Source organism: Nesoenas mayeri, assembly GCF_963082525.1.
Source record: "Nesoenas mayeri genome assembly, chromosome: Z".
NCBI lineage: Eukaryota > Metazoa > Chordata > Aves > Columbiformes > Columbidae > Nesoenas > Nesoenas mayeri.
In genome coordinates, this window is record NC_137542.1 from 75,266,023 (window position 1) to 75,286,361 (window position 20,339).

The 20,339-nt window shown below is 42.1% G+C and overlaps 1 protein-coding gene across 9 annotated transcripts in view; it reads right to left on the bottom strand.

The window, feature by feature from the left end:
• Window positions 1–668: 668 nt before the first annotated feature.
• Window positions 669–20,339, bottom strand: part of PIAS2 (protein inhibitor of activated STAT 2) — a 30,583-nt gene continuing 10,912 nt past the window's right edge. For 2 of the 9 annotated variants that reach the window (XM_080363118.1, XM_080363120.1), the window contains exons 3-14: window positions 18,841–18,925; window positions 18,181–18,231; window positions 17,968–18,058; window positions 13,464–13,598; window positions 9,978–10,083; window positions 9,471–9,544; window positions 8,636–8,796; window positions 7,917–8,050; window positions 7,500–7,671; window positions 5,769–5,908; window positions 3,890–3,927; window positions 669–2,238 (exon numbers count right to left, since the gene is read on the bottom strand). In XM_080363118.1, coding sequence (XP_080219244.1) covers window positions 2,056–2,238; window positions 3,890–3,927; window positions 5,769–5,908; window positions 7,500–7,671; window positions 7,917–8,050; window positions 8,636–8,796; window positions 9,471–9,544; window positions 9,978–10,083; window positions 13,464–13,598; window positions 17,968–18,058; window positions 18,181–18,231; window positions 18,841–18,925 — 1,370 coding nt within the window. In that variant the 3' untranslated portion in view covers window positions 669–2,055. Of the gene's footprint in view, window positions 2,239–2,715; window positions 3,208–3,889; window positions 3,928–5,768; window positions 5,909–6,043; window positions 6,274–7,499; window positions 7,672–7,916; window positions 8,051–8,635; window positions 8,797–9,470; window positions 9,545–9,977; window positions 10,084–13,463; window positions 13,599–17,967; window positions 18,059–18,180; window positions 18,232–18,840; window positions 18,926–20,339 lie in introns of those variants that run through there. The other 7 variants (XM_080363121.1, XM_080363119.1, XR_013923552.1 and 4 more) reach the window with 7 other exon arrangements.

Below are 20,339 nucleotides of genomic sequence, written 5' to 3' on the forward strand. Positions count from 1 at the left end.
CAGTCAGGTGGGAACTCTGCAGCTACAGCTTTTGTCTCCCAAAAAGCCAAGCGTCCCCTGTGGCACATCAGAGCGCGGTATTCCCGAGAGGAACACAGCAGTTATCAAAGCGACAGAAAATAAACCTGTGCTGGACAAAGTAATTCCTTCTTTGTCTCCTTACAGCTGCCACAGAAATCACAGAATCACAGCATGGACTGGGTTGGAAAAGACCTCAGAGATCATCCAGTCCAACCCTTGGTCCAACTCTAGCCTGTTTACTAGATTATGGCACTAAGTGCCATGGCCAATCTCAGTTTAAAAACCTCCAGGGCCGGCGAGTCCAGCACCTCCCTGGGCAGCCATTCCAATGCCTGACCACTCTCTCTGCACAGAATTGCTTTCTAATCTCCAGCCTAAATTTTCCCTGGCAGAGTTGAAGCCCATGGCCCCTTGTCCTATTGCTGACTGCCTGGGAGAAGAGACCAATCCCCACCTGGCTAGAACTGCCCTTCAGGTAGTTCTAGAGAGTGCTGAGCTCACCTCTAAGCCTCCTCTTCTCCAGACTAAACAAGCCCAGCTCCCTCAGCCTCTCCCCATAGGGCTTGTGCTCAAGTCCCTTCCCCAGTCTTGTTGCTCTTCTCTGGCCCCGCTCCAGCACTTCAATGTCTTTCCTGAGCTGAGGGGCCCAGCACTGAACACAACACTCCAGGGGTGGCCTCCCCAATGCAGAGCACAGGGGAAGGATCACTGCCCTTGTCCTGCTGACCACGCTGGTTTGGATCCAGGCCAGGATCCCATTGGCCTTCTTGGCCACCTGGGCACACTGTTGGCTCCTGTTGAGCTTCCTGGCCATTAGTCCCCCAGGTCCCTTTCTGCCTGGCTGCTCTTCAGCCACTCTGTGCCCAGCCTGGAGCTGCAGGGGGTTGTTGTGGCCAAAGGGCAGGACCCGCCACTTGGCCTTGTTGAACTTCAGCCCATTGGAATGGGCCCATTTTTCCAGTCTCTCCAGCTCCCTCTGCAGAGCCCTCTTGCCTTCAGCAGCTCCACACTCGCTCCCGACTTGGTGTCATCAGCAAATTTGCTGATGATGGTCTCAATCCCCTCATCTAAATCGTCAATAAAGATGTTAAACAGTACTGGACCCAACACTGACCCCTAGGGTCCCCTGCTCTTCACCTGCTCATCTGGTGGAGGCACCAAGAACATTATCACCTAAATTTGAGTTTAAAGGCTTTTTTTTCCCCCTTGTCACCTCAAAGTTATCAAAGCCAGAAACTCAACTAAGACTCAACTGTGCATAGTTTGGATTTTTTGGTGGTGGGGAGATGTCCTAATTCTGACATGACAGCACAGTGATGGCGTGATGCAGGGGTTGCATAGATAACTTGTCCCTTCCCCAACCTGAAGAACATTAAGAAGAAGAAGTCACAGCTTAGGATGTTGTTGCATTTATGAAAAAGTATTAAATCAGGATTTAAAGAAAAAAAAAATCCCCATTTACAGAGGGCTCTCCCACATCCCCAAGTAAAGGAGAAGTGGAGAACAAGAGACATACAACAAAAGTCATGGCCATTTCACAAAGCTTCATTGTCTTATGTGAAGTTTATTACATGCCTCAGTGAAAATAGTAAAAATTCACCAATGCATACACTTTGCACTTTTGCCCAGGTTGTTGGTGTTCTAGAGTAGTTAAGTGCCTCTTTTTATTTTAGAAAAAGTTTTTTTTGTTTTTTTTTTTGTTTGTTTGTTTTTTACATTATTGCTGTGTTTTACAACAAAATTAAAAAGAACATTTGTGGAATCCACCCAGCAATAAAAGGTCAGTTTCCTCAGAACAAGCCAAAAGCATAAAAGCATGTTCTGAATGGGACTATACCAGCTATTTAATGAGGAAAATAATAACAGAATGATCTATAACTTCTGTTCCTAACGCAGATGAATTTAATCCATTTTCCAGAAGGCAAATCCTCTCAATAAATACCAGAACAACTTCCGAGATGCCCAAGTTCCAGAGAGGGGAGGCGGCAGCTCTGCGCGATTTCTCCTGGAGTCCCCAAAAAGCTGCCCCGTGTTTCAGTCCAGCGAGATGATGTCGGGAGCGCTGCCGCCGCTGGTGATCACCCCGGGCTCGCTCCTGCCCGAGGAGCTAACGTGCGTGCTGCTCTCGTGGTGACTGGTCGAGGTGATGATGCTGCCAGGCGTGCTGCTTGTTAAGGTTGAGGTGAGACTATCCAAAAACATAGGAGGACAGTACTGCTTGAAACAAACAATGAAGAATGAAGAGACTAACTGCACAAGGGAAATGTATGCTCTGAAGATACATCTTCCCTACGACAAGCGCGGAACGCGTTAACTAGCAGAACCTCGTTAAGGCATGCACGGCAAGAACCGCAGTTCTGCAAGCCAGCAAGAGACAAGCAGAGGTGGTAGCCACAAGCCCTTCTCCCTCATCCTCCCACCTTTTCTTATTTTTTCTTACTAAATGGTTAGCTTGAGCATTTACTAACACATTAAGAAACATTCTAATGACCACAAAAAAAACACCAAACACCCATAGTGTTTGGAAAATGTTCACTACTCACAGGCACAACTGCGTATTTCAGGCTCCTTTCATCGAGAAAAAGCAGCAAAAAAGCATTCTGCTACCTCGATGGAGGTTAAAATCCTTTCATCCCCTCAAATGGCAGCTCTGTACTAATCAACATTTTCATAGTATACACCCGCAATTATACGTGCTGGTCTCTAAACATTTTAGCAATGATAAACGAGCCCTGATCAAGTCTGATTAAGGAAAATGACTCAGTTGATTTCAATTTCCTGAAGTGGAAGACAAGCCTTCTCAAAGCAGAGCTCAACATTTTACACATTTAGAAACAGAACAAGGTTGCCAGGTGTCAAAGAGGATGATCTAAGACACCCCTATGCGCGCACACACACACACACTTGTTCAACACACTTGACTTTCTCTTACCCTGTGGATTCCAAGCTTGGGCTTATGTTTGGAACTGAGCCTGAACTGTGTGAACTGTCCAAAGTGGACACTTCGCAGCAGCATACCTGCTTCCAGCCTCTCACATCAACAAACTTCAGTTATTCTCACTTTGGCAGTTCAGATCTCAAGGTCAGGCACAGAGTATTGCAAGATGCAGTAAGTGGAAAGAAAAGGAGGAAGTTCATCCTTTGCTTTTAAGGCACCAGAAAGTCGACTCCTATTACTGTTGTCTTCTAGTGACAGAGAGATGAAACAGAGCGTCTGCTTCAGATCCTCTTGTCTCAATTAGGGAGCCAATATTCCCCCACATTTCAAGATTGTAGTCTTGTCTATGTAAGAATCTAGTTACTGTAAGAATTGTTCTCCCTAATTCTGTGAAGTTTAAGTTTCCAGAGAAGGCAAAAACACCGCCTGGTTACTTCCGACCTACAGAATTTCCATATAATCCAAAGCCAATGGGGTCTAGGTGTTACATGAGATTTACTATGAAAGTGTTCAGCCATGCGCCAATCAAATTAATGAAGATTTTTTTTAGAATAATCTCCTGCTAATATGAAAACCAACAGCAATCAGTGAGGTAATACAGAGCTTAACCTGGCCTACAGATACACAGCACAAAACCAAGACTGAAGTTCACAAAGGGTGTAATTCAAGTTAGTGCTGTGCAAGTATTCACTTTGGAAAGGCGAAAACTATCAATAAAGAGTGAGTTTCCATGCCTGGATTTATCATAATGAGGCTAAACTGAATCCTCCCTTAATGCATCTTCATCACCACCTCTTGTTGGGAAAATGGGTTTTGCCAGTCTGTGGTTGGGTCTAACTGCAAACGTGATACAGATGACGACAGCACTCGAGCAGCATGTCACAAAAAACAGACTTGGAAATTAAACCCCAGAGCAGTTCAGACACATACCTGTGAATCGACTGGGATTAGCGAAAGAAAATCCAGACCTAGAAAGAAAAGAAGGATAATAAATTGATGACTCTTCATCACAACGTAAGGAACTTTTTTTTTGTGGTCGTAGAACAGATTTTGCAATTGTTACACAAGTTTCTAAATGGAATATACCACAGTGACACCACTCTCAACGACTACTTCAGGCAGCAGCAACACAAGTTATCTAGTACAGGTGGCTCTTTTTAAGAATGAGAATGACATAATGATGTATTATTCACTGGATATTGCAGGGTGGTTCAATGTGGTTGCTTAGATGAAGGTTGCTGTTTGGAGCTGTTGGTTCATAATGCGAGTTTCACTGCGTATTGTACCTGACTTGGCCAAACTGGGACATGAAGAGTGTCATCACATTAAAGATGCTGGAATGAAGTAAAGTCACAACATGCACAAGTCCAAAAACAAGCAGCAGGTCTCTTCCTCCACCCACGGGCAGCCAATAAGGAAACATTTCTAATATCATCCCCGTTTTGTGTCTAGACAAATAGAAGGAATGAAGAAGAGGAAACTACAAGTAGTTGAATGTGTATCCTCTAAGAGCAGCAACAACTAGTGTCTGTCTTATACACCATTAGTGTGTAGGCATTTAAGGCAAGATGTTTAAAATTAGGAAACCAATGAGAAATCACAGCCTTTTTTGTTTTGTTTCTAAATATTGGCCTTGTGTTTGCTATGTCAACAGAAAGAAATGATAAATTTACTCCCTCCCTTCTCCCCTCACCTCCAAATTTGTTCCGGACAGCGGCATCTCTCCTCCTTTTCTCCATTTAGAAAAGAATTTTGAAGGAGATTTAAGAATTGTAGAATACCAGGTTGGAAGGGACCACAAGGATCATCTGGTCCAACCTTTACTTGGCAAAAGCAAGCTCAGCTGCTTTTACAGAACTGACAGCTTCTTTTGTTCTTGCATATTTATAGGACTTCATGGACGGAACAGTTCTAGTCATCCATTCTCTCAGGTTACTCTCCAATTTAGGAAGACAATCGATTTTTTGAATGAGAAATGGAGGGAGGGAGCAGTAAGAGAACCAAAATGGACAGAGAAATAAAGGGAATGATATCCAGCCCATTGCCAAACTGGTGCTGAAAGAAGAGGAAAAAACCCAGAGATGTTGCAGGGGAGAAATGAAGACAGGCAATGGAGTGGGGAAGAGGGAAGTACAGGAGGCTAGCGTGACACCTGTCACCACAAGTCACCATCTCCTGGGCTCTGGGTTCGTTACAGTCGGCAAAGAGAACCCCAGAGTCCCTATATACAGCGTTCTTTTCAAGGAGCCAGGGTAGAAAACAATCAGTATCCCCACCTTTTTGTCTGATATTTAGCAGCAGTGTTGAAGAATACATCATAGGCATTTAGGGTATGTCTAGGTAAAGAAAGTCAATAGAGGTCAGCTTACATATTGTAGCTCACCTTAACCTTTTTCATAAATTCTAGACAGAGCACCACTAGAATCAGGCAGCAGAACATCTCTACATCTAGGACTGGGATGAGTCAGCGCCATGGCGTTTGCAGAACTTAAATAAAGCAGCTGCTCTCCCTCGTGTCTACAACACGTAACAACCAGACATTCACACAAAGTCTAACTCATTATAGCGAGAAGTGTTTCTGGCTGCTGTTCCAAAAATGCCAATTTGTACCCCAGAAGCAATGTTTTTCACACCACCATCTGAAACAGGAAGGACAGCCTGTGCTGGACTTGTCTAGACATCGCATCAGTACAATACTGCATATTGTCTTCTTCTATTAAATAAAAAGTTGATCAATTCTCCAATTTTTACCCACCCCACCAAATTGATAAGGCTGTTAGAATACAGATGGAAAATAGCCACCACCTACCTGGCAAGTCTGATGAAATACTGGATATTGGTGGGTGATGGAATGGTACTGGGTAGTCTGTTAATGAAGGAGGAATAGCAGCAGCATCAACCGTAGTCACGCTGGGCACTCTGACAGTGGATGGCTGATACATGAGAACCCTGTTTCAAACAGCACGGGAAGTTACAAACAACCTGGCCGTTAGTTACCAACAAGAAATCACACACTGCTGTGCGCTCTGAGTCACAAGGTCACTACGTTACAACACAACTATGGTGTGGCTACTCACTACTCACTCTTTCTTAACAGTCTTCTTAATAACATGACCATATCTTGGCACTCAACAGTCACTGTGACGTAAGAGCAAGCTGACATTAAAACAAAGTACAGTGCTGGAGTCATTTATACCAGTCTGCCACCCAGAGACAGAAATGGATCTGTGGAGCACCCCAGGAGGGATGCGCAGAGAGCCAGAGCCAGGAGGAGAGCGCTCGTTTCATTTTCTCCACGTTTCCTCGGTGTTAACCTGTGACACGAAGGGCATGACTGTTATTCAGCCCCAGGAGCGCAGATTACACACGTAGGAGTTTAATACTAAAGCCTTCTTTACTCACAGCCTGTGCTCGGATCTACGTTCAGCTCTCTATGACCACACAACCAGTTAAAACCCTCCTGCATCCTCACTTTCTGCCTGATGATTTCACAGCACTGTTAAATACGACACTGCAGGCGTTTGGGCACCAGCCATGTGCATAAAAATACTTTTCTAAAACCTCAAGGCAGGTAGAAATAACCAGAGTCCTGCATCCCACCCTCCAGCCGTGTTACCCACTCACATCTTCCCACACTGCTGCACTGGTGCATTTATGCTACTTCTGATTTTAAAAGCTTGGATTTCAGACCTTCCCTTCTCAAGCACATCTTACATTTCAACCCATGTTGCTTCTGCCTATAAGAAGACATGGTTTTGCCAAAACTAGCGTTCAGGCATGATTGTTTACAGGAGATAAGCTATTCCCCCAAAAGCCTGGCTTTGACTTGCATTTAAGAAATGAAAACATGCCATTTCCATATCCAAACAGTAAGGAAAACTCACTGGTCGCAGATAAGCAAGAAAACTCGCTTTTTCTACAATTATGGTTGCAGGTAGCCATCTTGGACAAAACAGAAGGATGTAAGGAAGGCTTGGTGCCTTCTGAAACTTCATTATGAGATGTACTTGTAGCTACTTTTTCTTGTAAAAATAAGAAACAAAATCTCCCGCAGAAGGACTCCTCCACAGCCCTCACAACAAACAACAGCATTTCAGTATCACCACTGCAAGTTGTTGAAGACAACAAACTATTTGCTCCCCAAATTCCACACTTTCCTGTGGACTAGAGATGCTACACCTGCTCATTACTTTAAGAGCTGAACAAATAGAAGGGGGTTGTTTTAACTCCTATTGTTTTAGCACAAGACATAAGGCACTACGCTGAGAGACACAGACACATGCCTCATGCATGCAGCAACACTAACGAAAAGCTGACAGTTGGAATTTCCCCATGGAGCAGCGACTGCTGGTGAGGTTCACCTGTGTCACCTCCCTGCAGGTCTCCTGCGCCCTGCAGACCAATAGCTTATCTCCTGCGCCCTGCAGACCAAGAGCAAGAGCTTTCTGGAAGCCACAAAGAGAGATGACAAGTCCCTTCATCTACACATCAGTTAATCTGCGACATTACAGAATAAAAACTAACTTTAAAATTGACAAACCCTTTGGTTGGGCTTCCTTGTGTTTCAGACATAAATATGCACTTCCTTTTGGCAGGAGGATCTTCCTCTTCATCAGAAGAGCTTTCTGTAGTCAAGTCAATAACGTCAACTTTCTTCTTGTTTATCTCACTGGCCACCGTCACAGAACTGGGTTTGCTAACAACACTGGAACCTACACAAGAAAATAAAATATCACTGTTTTTCTAAAGCCAGCAGCCTTTAAAAGTTTCTATTTGCAACAGAACCAGTATCTCAAACCCTGGTTTAAGCTCATCTTCCTGGCCACTGCAGAGAATGTTATGGCCCAGGAACAGGACAGTTCTATTAGAACTATCAACATCTACACATATTATCCCAGTGATAACTAAGTCTCCAAGACTTTTTGTTGGTTTGCAACCATCACCCAGATGTACATACTTTCTATTTTGGTGCACTGTGGACTTGAGACTTTCACAGCTTCTTTCTTTGGCCTCATGGGGCACCAGGAACCGTCTTCTTGGAATTTGATCTCATCCACGTCTGAACATTCATTAAGGATTTCCATAAAAAGCCTGAAAAATAAAAGCAGTTTCCAATTTTGATTCCAGGCTTTTGCCAAGTGAAAAGGAGACACAGTTGAAAAGCTGATTACGGTCACCTTTGACCCACAGCCTGTACTGGCACCCTAATTAGTCTTACCTAAACATCTGCAGTTCCAGCCTTTGCGGACACCCAGACATCAAAACCCAGGAGAGTATCCCAACCTACCTATGCAATTCATAGATTTCCATACAGACACAGAAATCATTGTCTTAGAAACTGGGTGAAATTTGATTCCAAAGTTTAAGTTTAAATGTTAAAGTTAATTGCTTCAGAGACAGGGTCATGTAAAAGGGAGCCCTACCCCTGGATGTCACATTTGGGTTCCTCCAGAGGAAATACGCTGAGGCTCAAGAGCTTCATGATGCAATTAGAAGATAAACTTATGTACTTCATTACATAGGATCAGAAACTAGCAGAGCCAAATACTTCCAGTCTAAAATATTTTGACAAAGAAAATAGCACGAAATGGCTAAACCTCAAGTCACAAAAGTAGCTATCAAGTACATGATGAGAAATTTCCAGTAATTTTGTACTCTGCAAACCCAGTCTCTTACCCATCTAATATTAGGCTCTCATAAGCTGCCTTTTTGTCACAGACAGGGCAGATCCACGTGGGCTTCTTTTCATTCATTTGAAGATAAAGAGCAGCATCAAAACACTGCAGGTGTGTGCAAGTCACAGCCCGGCATGGGATTGTCAGTCTCATTTTCCCCAGCTGCAGGAGGTGAATTTAAAGAGTGTGAGAACAGAAGAGAGCAAAGCAGGCCTGGATGGCTAACAATTAAATCGGAGGTGAAGTAACTGTCTCTTCTCACAGCAGAGGTGCCCAGTGCTAAGGTCACTGGAGGCAAATCCACCCAATCCAAGCACATACGGTGCACTTGAAGGAACAATAAAGCCATCCCCAAAGTCCCCACCGAGTTGAAAACAGTCAGAAACATTTCTAATGGACGTGCGGTGATGTTATTCCTAAGATTTTGCACCCACTTTATCATTCTCTTTCAGCCAAATATTTCATGGGATTTTGTGAGTTCCAACTATATTAGACTCAAAATGGCATTAGACCCATTTTAACATCTAACTTAAACCAGTCACAAACAAGGCCAGTTTCCACCTGGGAAGAGAAACCCCAAGGCAGCATTACCTTGTTACAAGGCAATCCTTTTATTTCTTTTCGTTTTTGTTATAGCAATAGATGAGGAGATTTAAAGTTTTATTTATCACTGTGCCCTTTAATTATTCTGTCACCCTGCCCAATTATTTTATATTAATGAATTACTTTAAACCAGAAACCAGTGAAGCTCCTAAAGCGGCGCCTTTTAAAAGCAGCCCAACTGCACCACAGATGAATACACAAATCTGTACACTGTTATTTCCTGCCATACTTACAGGACACATCAGAGAAACCCGCAGACTGGTTGTGGCAATCTCACTATCAGGATCTGCAGTTAGTTTTTCTTTAACTATTAAAATAAATCAAGAAATTAGACACAATTATTTAAAATTACAATCTTGACTTGACTGTTTCCAGCCACCTAAAAAAACCCAAACAATTAAGCATCTAGGAAACTAGTTCATAGCAATATCAAAAAATAGTTTTGATTTTTTTTGTAAGTGACTGGCAAACACTGTTCATCACAAGATTAATGTGCAGCAGATGCACCAGCCACAGTGGTTAGTGGAGCAAACTCAACCCAACATGTGAAGAGATGAAATAAAATAATCATCAGAGAGTGAGGCATGATGGCTCAAGCAACAGCAAAGAGAACCTTGGATACTCTAGGCATGGCCTTTCTTTTCAAAATGCTGCAAATTTCCTAAATATTACCAGTTGTAGTTTTAAAGAGCCACCAACCACCCTGAAAAAGTACAGAGATACAAATTAATTTGACTTACTTAGTGCCCTGGAATGATCGGGGTTTCTGATACCTTTCATTTTTAGCCTCTGCAAAAGCATAGCTGAAGTGAGCTGACGAACAAGATACACAGACATGGAGTAATTCTACAAAAAAAAAAAAAAGGATTAAAGATTAAATATTGGTTTCGTATCATACTTCAACTATGACAACATATGATTATTTATAGCATAAAGTAAAAACAAAAATGTTGATTTTTTACGTAGAAGTTATGAAAATCATTGGCAGATGACTTCATTACTGTGAAATATCCCAATATTCTGCCAGAATCCTTAAGCACAATTGTTCTACTGCAATTGTGATTTAACTAAGAAGAATAACTCCACAACCAAGAAACAGTCTGGGCTCTTTTTTTGGAAAGATGATTTAGACTGATGACACACCTTCTCATACATGCAGTCTTTAATAACTTGTCACATTTGTCTCCTAAATCCTTCCCTGTTTTTTCCAGTGTCAATCTGTTAGCCTTTAGGCCAAGCCTTGTTACACAATATCTACTCCTCCAAGGCTGCCCACATTCCCCAGAATTTACTATTCTTCCCTAATTCACACCACTTGCTAGCTGCTTTTCCTCAGCCTTCACCCTCTCTTCAGGGTCACTAATGAAGAGAAAATTCTGGAAGTCACAGAATCCCAGGCTGGTTTGGGTTGGAAGGGACCTCTGGAGATCATCCAGTCCAACCCACCTGCTCAAGCAGGGTCACCAGAGCAGGTCACACAGGATCGTGTCCAGGCGGGTTTGAATGTCTCAGAGAAGAAGACTCCACAACCTCTCTGGGCAGCCTGGGCCAGGCTCTGACACCTCAAAGGAAAGAAGTTTCTCCTCATATTCAGATGGAACCTCCTGTGCTTCAGTCTGTGCCCGTTGCCCCTCATCCTGTCATTGGGCACCACTGAACAGAGTCTGGTCCATCCTCTTGACACCCACCCTGCAGATATTTATCAGCATTGATGAGATCCCTCTCAGCTTCTCTTCTCCAGCTGAACAGCCCCAGCTCTCTCAGTCTCCTCATCAGAAAGATGCTCCAGACCCCTCAGCATCCTTCTGTCCCGCTGCTGGACTCCCTCCAGTAATTCCCTGTCCTTCTTAAACTGGGGAGCCCAGAACTGGACACAGAACGGCAGATGTGGCCTCACCAGGGCAGAGCAGAGGGGGAGGAACAACCTCCTTCCACCTGCTGGTCACACTTTTCCAAATGCACCCCAGGGACCATTGGCCTTCTTGGCCACAAGGGCACATTGCTGGCTCATGGTCACTCTCTTGTCCACCAGAACTCCCAGGTTCTTCTCTGCAGAGCTGCTTTCCAGCATGTCAGCCCCAACCTGTACAGGTGCTTGGGGTTGTTCCTCCCCAGGTGCAGGACCCTACACTTGCCCTTCTTGAACTTCATCAGGTTCTTCTCTGCTCAGTGCTCCAGCCTGTCCAGGTCTTGCTGAATGGCAGCACAGCCTCTGGTGTGTCAGCCCTTCCTCCCAGTTTCATCTCAGCAGCAAACCTGCTGAAGGTGCACTTGGTCTTTTCATCCAGGTCATTGATGAACAGGTTGAACAGGACTGGACCAGGTACTGATCCCTGGGGAACCCCAGTAACCACTGGCCTCCAACCAGACTCTGCACCCTTGACCACAACCCTGTGAGCTCTGCCATCCAGCCAGTTCTCAATCCATCTCACCATACCACTACTGCAGAATAATAATGATTTCGTCTGTACAACAAATACAATCTGCAGTCTCTTTATTTCCACTCCCTGCCAGTCACCTTCATATGGTTGCTATACTGTCTGGGTATTACACAAGAATTCTGAACATCTACTGCCTTTCTCCTCCTTTACCACGAACATGAAACCAGAGAACTTTACCTCTTCTGGAAAGGTGGGACAACCTCCAATTTATCCGCTTCCATGAGACTATGTTTGGCAGATACAAGGTGGGGAAAGAAAGCCGAGGTCAAGCAGGAGAGGCTGAGACCACACACAGCCCTGCAGCTATTTCAAGGTTATTGTGCTTTATGATTGGGAAACAACTACTTAGATCTTGCCCTCTACCTCTGCTTTAGAAAAAACTCCTGTCGGCACTGCCCTTCATTTATTTTCTGAAAATAAGCTTTCTCCCCAATATCTTTTTTAAAAATTTTAGTGTATAAAAGCTTATACTGGAGTCTCACTTGGAAACATGTGGTGTCTCTGATCCACAGATTTTGATTTTGAAGAAAAATATAAGAGGTAAGCTACTTTGTTAATTTAATCCAGAAAGATTTGCACAACTAGTGATAGAAAAACAACTAGTTCTTGACTTCCCAACAGCTGAAAAGGCTGCTGCAACAGCTCTTTAGACCTAGGAACAACTCAGAAGTTCTTCTGTAAATCCATAGGGGCATTTCTAAACAGCCACACATTTTAAAGAATAATTCCATTTAAACTGCCACTAAACTTGGCACCAGAAAGCAACAGGTATCATACTTCAGTCACCACCCCTTTTATCTCCTGCCACCTAAAGGCCAGCATGCAGCTTTCCATGAAGTGGAAGCTCTCCATCCTTCCCCACATCAAGTCAGTTCTCCCTCAAGTCACCCAAGTTTCCAGGAATACTCCTTCATTTGTAAGAATAAAACCACACTGCTCAGATATCCTACAATACAAACAAATGCACCACACAAGTCTGGTCCAGCCAAGTGTGGCTGAGATCAACCAAGCCCAGGAAGAGCTGACACCAGCAGCGTGACAACTCCCCAGTAAAGCCTTCCCAGCAACCTGCCATCTAAGAGCTTTCCGAGCTGGAAATTCCACCCCTGTTTTGATTTATTTACAAGTGAAGTTTTATATCAATTCAGGAAGGCCATTTTCATGTAAAAAAAAGGAATAGCAAAAGAATAAAGATTGAAATATCCATTAACCAGTTCTTCCTCTGAAACAAAAATTGCTTTTGTAAAATTGTCTGGTGTTAGAAAAGACAAAAATCTCAAAAGCAAATGCCTGTCTCCACCCCCACGGCCTTGGCACATCTGGTCCATTTAAAGAGCCTTTTCCAAAGGACAGTTACAAAAGATACTGAGAAATGCACCTTAGAAGATATGGTGCCATAATTTCATATTACCACACCATCAGGCTTCAAGCAAGAACTGAGGTTTTCCTTTTGTTGTTTTGTCACATTTGGGCTGCTTTGTACTATTTGCACCACAAAGATTTTTTGTATTTTTGGTATACTTCAGCCAACCCCTAACAGCAGGCTTTCTAATGTGAGTGAATTCTCTAAGGAAGTCTTTGCCACCTGTATGTAAATCTTCTATATATTACTGTAAACTATCACAACAATAGAGCAAACTTTGTGTCCTGATGATAAGCTCAACCACTTCATACTAAACACTTGCTGGAACATGCCTCACCAGCAATATCAGGCAGCAGGGGAGAAGGAATGCTAAATTATGTTATTTAGATGACTTTCTGCATCCTACAGAAATTATACTTTACCTTTCCAATTTCAGAAGCCCAGGAAATGGAAATCTGGTTTGGCACTGCTGACGACAACCTAACTAGAGACGTTATATTCAAGGGGCGCCCAGGTCGCTTCTGTTCAATTCCATTTTTTGGCGGTGGAGCGTATCCCTACGGGAAGAAAGGACAAGAAAAGTGTTAACAAGTCTCTCCGCTGTATTCTGAAATCTGCTGAACAGACTTGTTAGTTTTAAACAGACCTGTGGGACGCAGGTAAACCCAGAGGCTCTCTAGGCTACAGACTAAATTCAACACTTACTCTGAGGAATATCAGTCTTTGACAACTTAATACCACAGGTGAACCACAAATTTACAGCATTTTTTGTTTTAAATGGTTATAGCAAAGTTCTGAAAAGGTAAAGGAGAAGACAGTTTTGGCCCAGGTAAGTTCACTGGAAGAATAAAAAGTCAATATTAATACTTGGTCCTTTTTTTAACTCCCTGATCGCACTGAAAGAGTGGAACATCACAAGGACACAGTAAGTCATGAAATTCTGTGTTTCACACCCAGAAAATACTTTGTTGATGCTATTTAGGAAACAATAAAGTCTTTGAACAAGAGCTCCACATCTCCTTGGTGTCTGCTTTGCCTCGCACCAACTACACCAGCTCCATCAGCATCAGGTTCTCATCTGTGCTTTGCCAGAGCTCCTGAAGAGCAGCTGTACATGAAATATCAGCTGTGTTTAAGAGCTAACAGGCTTTGCTGTTGTCTGCAGAAACAAAATAAACTAGATATTGTTTCTCAGCTTTGGTGAAGACCTTCATAACCTGGACTGCTTCTCTGTAGCTTTATTTCCTATATGATGTTTGTGAACTGAATCAGGAGGCATCCTGTCCCCTTTTGCTTCTAGGCAAGCACCTACTCTCCAGCACATCGTGAGCAGAAAGTACTTGCGCTATGAGAGGGAGCACATGGACTAATTGCAGCTTATTCCTCTTGCCCTGCATATGCCACAAGGAAAGCAAGTCAGTCTGTAACAGAAACTCTGAAAAATCTCTTTTTTCAGCTCACATAAACAACCTGCAGTCCACTCACCTCAAAAACTCATCCTGCACCAGGATGACACTAAGAGATCACAGCCCTATGTCTTGCGCAGAATCAAGTGGCAGATCTTAGTTCAAGACAGTGTTGTTCCATACAAGAAACTCTCCCAGAAAGGATATGCTGAAAACTCACAGACATATATTGTTTTACACACACATTCACAGCCTAGTGCTTGGAAACAAAAAAGTTACTTTGAAAGATGCTGATTCTGAAAATAAAAAACAGAAATAAAGAGCCTCTTCCACTCATCAATCAAGTATACCAGAGGATAATCACAGAGTTTAAGCCAAGGAGGACTCGATAGTTGTCACGTCATTTCCTAGGTTTCCAAAGCAGCTCTATGCCCCATCCATACATTTCACCTGACAACCAAGCCCTGGCTGTGCCTCACCACCGCTCTTTGTTAACTTTGGACTTGCAGTGACAGAAAAGGGACTCAGAGCTTCTACCAGCAGGTCTGCTGGGCCAGAGCATCAAGCAATTGCTGAAGAATTGTTTCTAAAATGGTTCTCACCCCAGATGATGAGTGACACAGTAGGCACCAGGCACCCTACCACACGTGCTCTGCCTCAGAACGTACCAGGCAGCAGGCACAGAATTAACAGAATGAACATTCTGCCACTTATTTAATCAGACATAACAGCTGCAGCCATTTTTAGAGCATATTTCCCAATTGCTCTGCTGCAGTAGGCTTTTCTCCACTATGGTGAATTTACAATGAGCTTATGTCAACAAACTCACGTTCCCTGCAACATTGAGGAGTATTTCCACACATACTGTACCAGTCACAATAACCCTGCTGGTCTCCAACCTAAAATGAAGCCACCTTGCTTTCAAGAGAGCAAGGATGCTAGTTCTCTTATATTTTCCAACTTTTACTTCTTTTTTTAAAGACTGCAGTGCACGTGCTTCATTTCAGTCAAGTTTTTGATGTCTTCTTCCATGGAGCAATGATCTTGCTATCAGATTCAATCTTGTACTTCTAGAACTCTTTAGAATCTTTCTTTCCTAGCCTTCCAGGAGTTAAGTAAAGAGCATTCTGTTTGCCTATCACAACAGCACTGTTTAGTTAGGCTGCCAATTCTAGTGGCTATTTGGGTCTCCAAGTCTTCCATGCCTCTTGCAAGAACCATGTCAGTAAAAAATAGGTGGAATCTGCTAGAGCAAGAAAAAAAGCTACCAACAGAAAGAGTGACTGCTCTTTTATGTGGCTATTTCCAGCCTGCCCTGACATATTTGGTTTTGCCCTCAAAAACAGACCCGTGGTGGTCTGCAGAGGTCCCCCAGGAAGAAAAACAAATTACCTTTTTGGACTTTTTCATTTTGTCTTTCCTACAAGAGAAGTCAAGAGAAGAAACACCTGCTGTAATGCATTACATATAAAATCCTTGTTATTAGACCAGACACCAACATGTAGGTATCTACATTTATTCCTTTTTAAGTCAGAATGCACACTAGAAGAGGAGGACACAGTTGTAGAAATAAAACAAAACACCACGTTAGCATGAGTTGCCACAACTTGAAGCAGTACTGGCACGCTGGCGGCATTTCCCTTAAGTTTTTGGTAAGGATTGCAGCCAAGGAGATGACCAAGAATAATTTGCAGACCTCTGCAGAGGCATGAACTGCTATACCAACGAAATACAAGACAGTACTCACTCAAGAGTTGTACAAATTGGCAATAAAGGCTGGCATCACGGATTAATTACCTAACACTAACACTACAAAGCTGGATCACAGAGGTCTTTGAGGAGAATAAGTTATCTTACGTTTCCTGCAACAGAAAGGAACCATGAGAGTGATATGGACAACGACCAAATCAACAACAAAAATATTTGCAGGAGAACTCAGACTGAACTATATTTGTCATTCAGCTTATACTGAAGGAGGAGAGGAACAGAACTTGCCAAGACAATAATCACTTATTCACTTTCTCACCTAAACTTTCTGTTCAACAGATTAAAAGTCATGATGTGCAGGAAGAACCTACAGGGTTTAGATCTAAAACAAAGCAAGAATCCAAGATTACAAACCATTTTTGCTGCAGCTGTGACATGTTACACACAAAATGGAGAACATAAGACAGCATAGCAGGGCATAAATTATATTACCCCGTTTCCCCAAAAATAAGCCCTAGCGTGATTTTTCAGGATTTTTGAGGATGCTATAAATATAAGCCCTACTCCAAAACCAAGCCCTAGATACAGTTCATTAAAAAGGTCAATTTCAACAATGTCCAGGCAGCTATACATGTAAAAAGTAATGATTTTTGCTCCAAAAGATGCTCAAAGACCCTGTCTCATTTTCATGGAAACAGAGTAGCAAGACTATGAGCCAGCAGACATTGATGTCCATAGGTAATACCAGACCCAGTTCTTTTTGGTGGGTTGTTTAAATAAAGAAAAAACTGCAGAAGAAAGGAGAAAATCCTGCAAGTTTATCACAGAGAACATAATCAGCATTCGCAGAAAACACTGACCAGAAAACATATGAAAGAAATCCTCTTACACACTGAAGACAGAGAGAACAGCAATGCAATGGTTAAAGAAGTAGGGGGAAGAGAAGCTAGAGAGTCTCATTTGAGCTGAGCAGAGGTAAACAAAAAGCAGTGATGGTCGCATATGGCAAGAGGAGGGGTACAGGACAACACATCTGACACCCCAAGAACATGACAAACATTCTCAAAGAGAGATTTCACACCTCATCTCCCCACACAGCGTTTTTCCAAATGCACTGCTGAAAAAACCCTCTGTACTACTACTTTTTCATCTTCTACACATTTCAGAACGGGTTGCATAAGAGTTTCTCTCTGCTTTGTTGTACAAAGGTGTCTATGCCAGAGATTTTTCAAGGATAAGTGCTTTTCTATTTTGTACATATTCAAACCTTGAGGTGACCCTGCCTACATACTAACTTTTACACCAGACACCAGTAGCTGTACAGCTCCCAACAGTGTCCTGTTCCTGTATCAGCAAATGCTGGGAAGCCCAAAATGCCTGTTCCTCTACAAACTTGTACACAAGAAGGTGATTCCATCCCCTCCTAACAAGAAGGAACTCAAGCCAACAGACAAATATAAATAGCCCAAACAGTGAGGGCTACTACCAATCCAGTCAAATAAACGCAGTTTGAAAACCCATGAGGAGGATTCCTCATAGAGACACTGGTTTGGTTTTGATATATTTTGTTAACTACAACAGATGAGGTTTGCTACAGGTGGCTGAAACACAATTAATCCATGCAGTTGCTGTAACACAATTAATAGCAGTAATAGTTATCTCACACAGCAAATGTACAAACCATACGCCTAAGATTAACAAATGAGGAAACTTGAGTAATAATAAGCAACTTGATTATTTTAGAAAGTTAACATCACAGAAAAAACACAGCACAAGTCACAAGGAAACCACAAATATGTTTGAACAAGCTTACCGGCAATGGAAACAGCTTCCCATTTACTTTAATACACAAACTATTAGGGTAATTATCTTCTTGAGGGCAGCTTGTCTCCGCTAGGCATAACCTATATTCCCAAAAAGAGAAAGCATAATTTTTGAAGTGTCATTGCATTCATATGTCTCCGCAAACATCTAGGTTTCTGTTACATTAGCCAGTTTAGAAGTTAAGAGAACACTGAAAAAGTACCTTAGCTGAACCTGGACTGTGTAATCCCTCCTGCCTCCGGGCAAGAAGTCCCTGTGACAAAGGGGAAAAAGAGATAAAAACTCACTTAGCAGATTTCATATTCCAGTCACAATCAGAAAGAACTGGCATATATGCCCCAACATCACTAAACTTTGCTCTTGTTTTTCTTTTATTGAGCTATGAACAAGTCTTATGAGCAACACTTCTGTTTAGCTACTTAAGCAGGACTAAGATCATCATACTGAAGAGTTTATAGTATCAACAAAGTATGATGTTGCCAGAGAGGAAAATCCCGATGAATTCTCTTGGCTTCCACTCTAGGTCTTGCAACAACATGAGCGCTGAGACAAAAAATAAAAGCAGCCTTCCATTCCTGCAGCCAGGAAACACACAGGGGAAAGAAAAGCTTACCACCTCTCTAAACAGCCACAATTATTCAGAACTGAGTAACTGTTAACTGTTTAGTGGTGTAGGATTTACCTTAACTGCACATAATTTCTGTGCATAGTAGTTCCTGAAGAAAAACAGAAATTCAGCATAATTTTGCTGAGGATTATCACCCCGCATCTGTTTATGCAATGCATAAAATGAACCAAAAAGTCCACACTTTATCCTGAAGATTTGCGAAAGTTTACCTACATTATGCCACACTCTTCTTACCTGGAAATACAGATTTCTCTGACCTGCTGAGGTGTTAAAGCAAAGATAAAAAACTTCTCTTGGAACCTCTGAATACTGCTCTGTACTAGAAAAAGAAGAGACACAAAAGAGGATTAACCGTGGCGATTAAAGTCATAAATTAAAACAGGATCTGCAATTGAATTTTGTCTAGAACAAGGTGCAAGTCACTGAATATACTCAAATTGTGCTTGAACTGCACATAACTGTCAACAGGAAAGCAGTGGAACAAGTAATTCATACAACTACATTCAAATGGCTTAATATCACATTACACTTCAGTACTAAAAAAGCTTGGCAAGCCATGTTATAATCAAAAACACACACAACAAAATACAACACTCAATATCTGGGGAAAAGGGTACCACAGAGAAAACGTTTAGAACTATTTTCTGGTACAACAAGAGAATGCACACCAGAAGTTATTTATGGAAAGATGGAAAATTAATTCAGCAAAAGGTAAAGGTAACTAAGCATTTGGGGAGGAAGGGAAGAAGCACAAGCCCTAATGCCAGAGAAGCCATCTAGACTTCACATCTGTGAATTAACCTTTGCTAGCATTTGGAAAAAAAAAGAATTCAAAAGAATACAACTTTCATATCAGAATCCTATTTGTCTGTCAGTGATAGGAAGCAATAATATTTTAGTATTAAGGGTTCATAGTATGTACATGTTACTTTTCAACTTTCTTCTAACTTGAGAAGTTAGAAATCTTGACCTGAAATAAAGGTAGACTGGACTTGTTCAATAGTTTAAAGTAACCAGCAAGGATGAATGCAAACATGGCACTAAAACTAAAAATAAACTAAACCAGGCAAATTTGGAAGACCTAGACTGTCTTGTACATTGTGACATTCAGAGATTATGATCGCTATGCCCAGAAGACACAAAAGGAGTCACAAACATGAAACAGAATCCAGGTGGAGCAGACACACTCACCAAGTTCCTCAAACAGTTCAAAATAACTACATTGTGCATATACATGTGTACACACAGAGCATGGACAGCATTTTATATATATATTTTATATTAGCCTAGAGACTTCAAGGGAAAGAGGAATTTAAACACAGCTCTAACTATAATATGGTGACACCCCTAAGGAAGCATTTTCCTTTCAGGAAAAAAAAAAAAAAAAAAAGGATTGCTTCCAAAATTGAAGAAAACAGCTGCTAGAGAAATTTCTAAATTTCTAGCATATGACCACCACCTCTAGATATCTTTGACCAGGAACAAAAGGTGTCACAACACAAACAGAAGAGACAACAGGCACTGTAAATAATGCTTGTTAGTAAAGTTTGCTGCTTTAGGCAGTCAAGGATGACCAACCATCAGTATATGCCTCACTGAGGTACAATTCACAGTCTAAAACACTATTATCAGTTAAGAAACTAAAATGTTTAAGAGGATGCAAACAGCTTGCAAAATGCTGTGGTATTTCTAAACAGTATTACTAAATAGCTCAGAAACATCTCCTACCACGC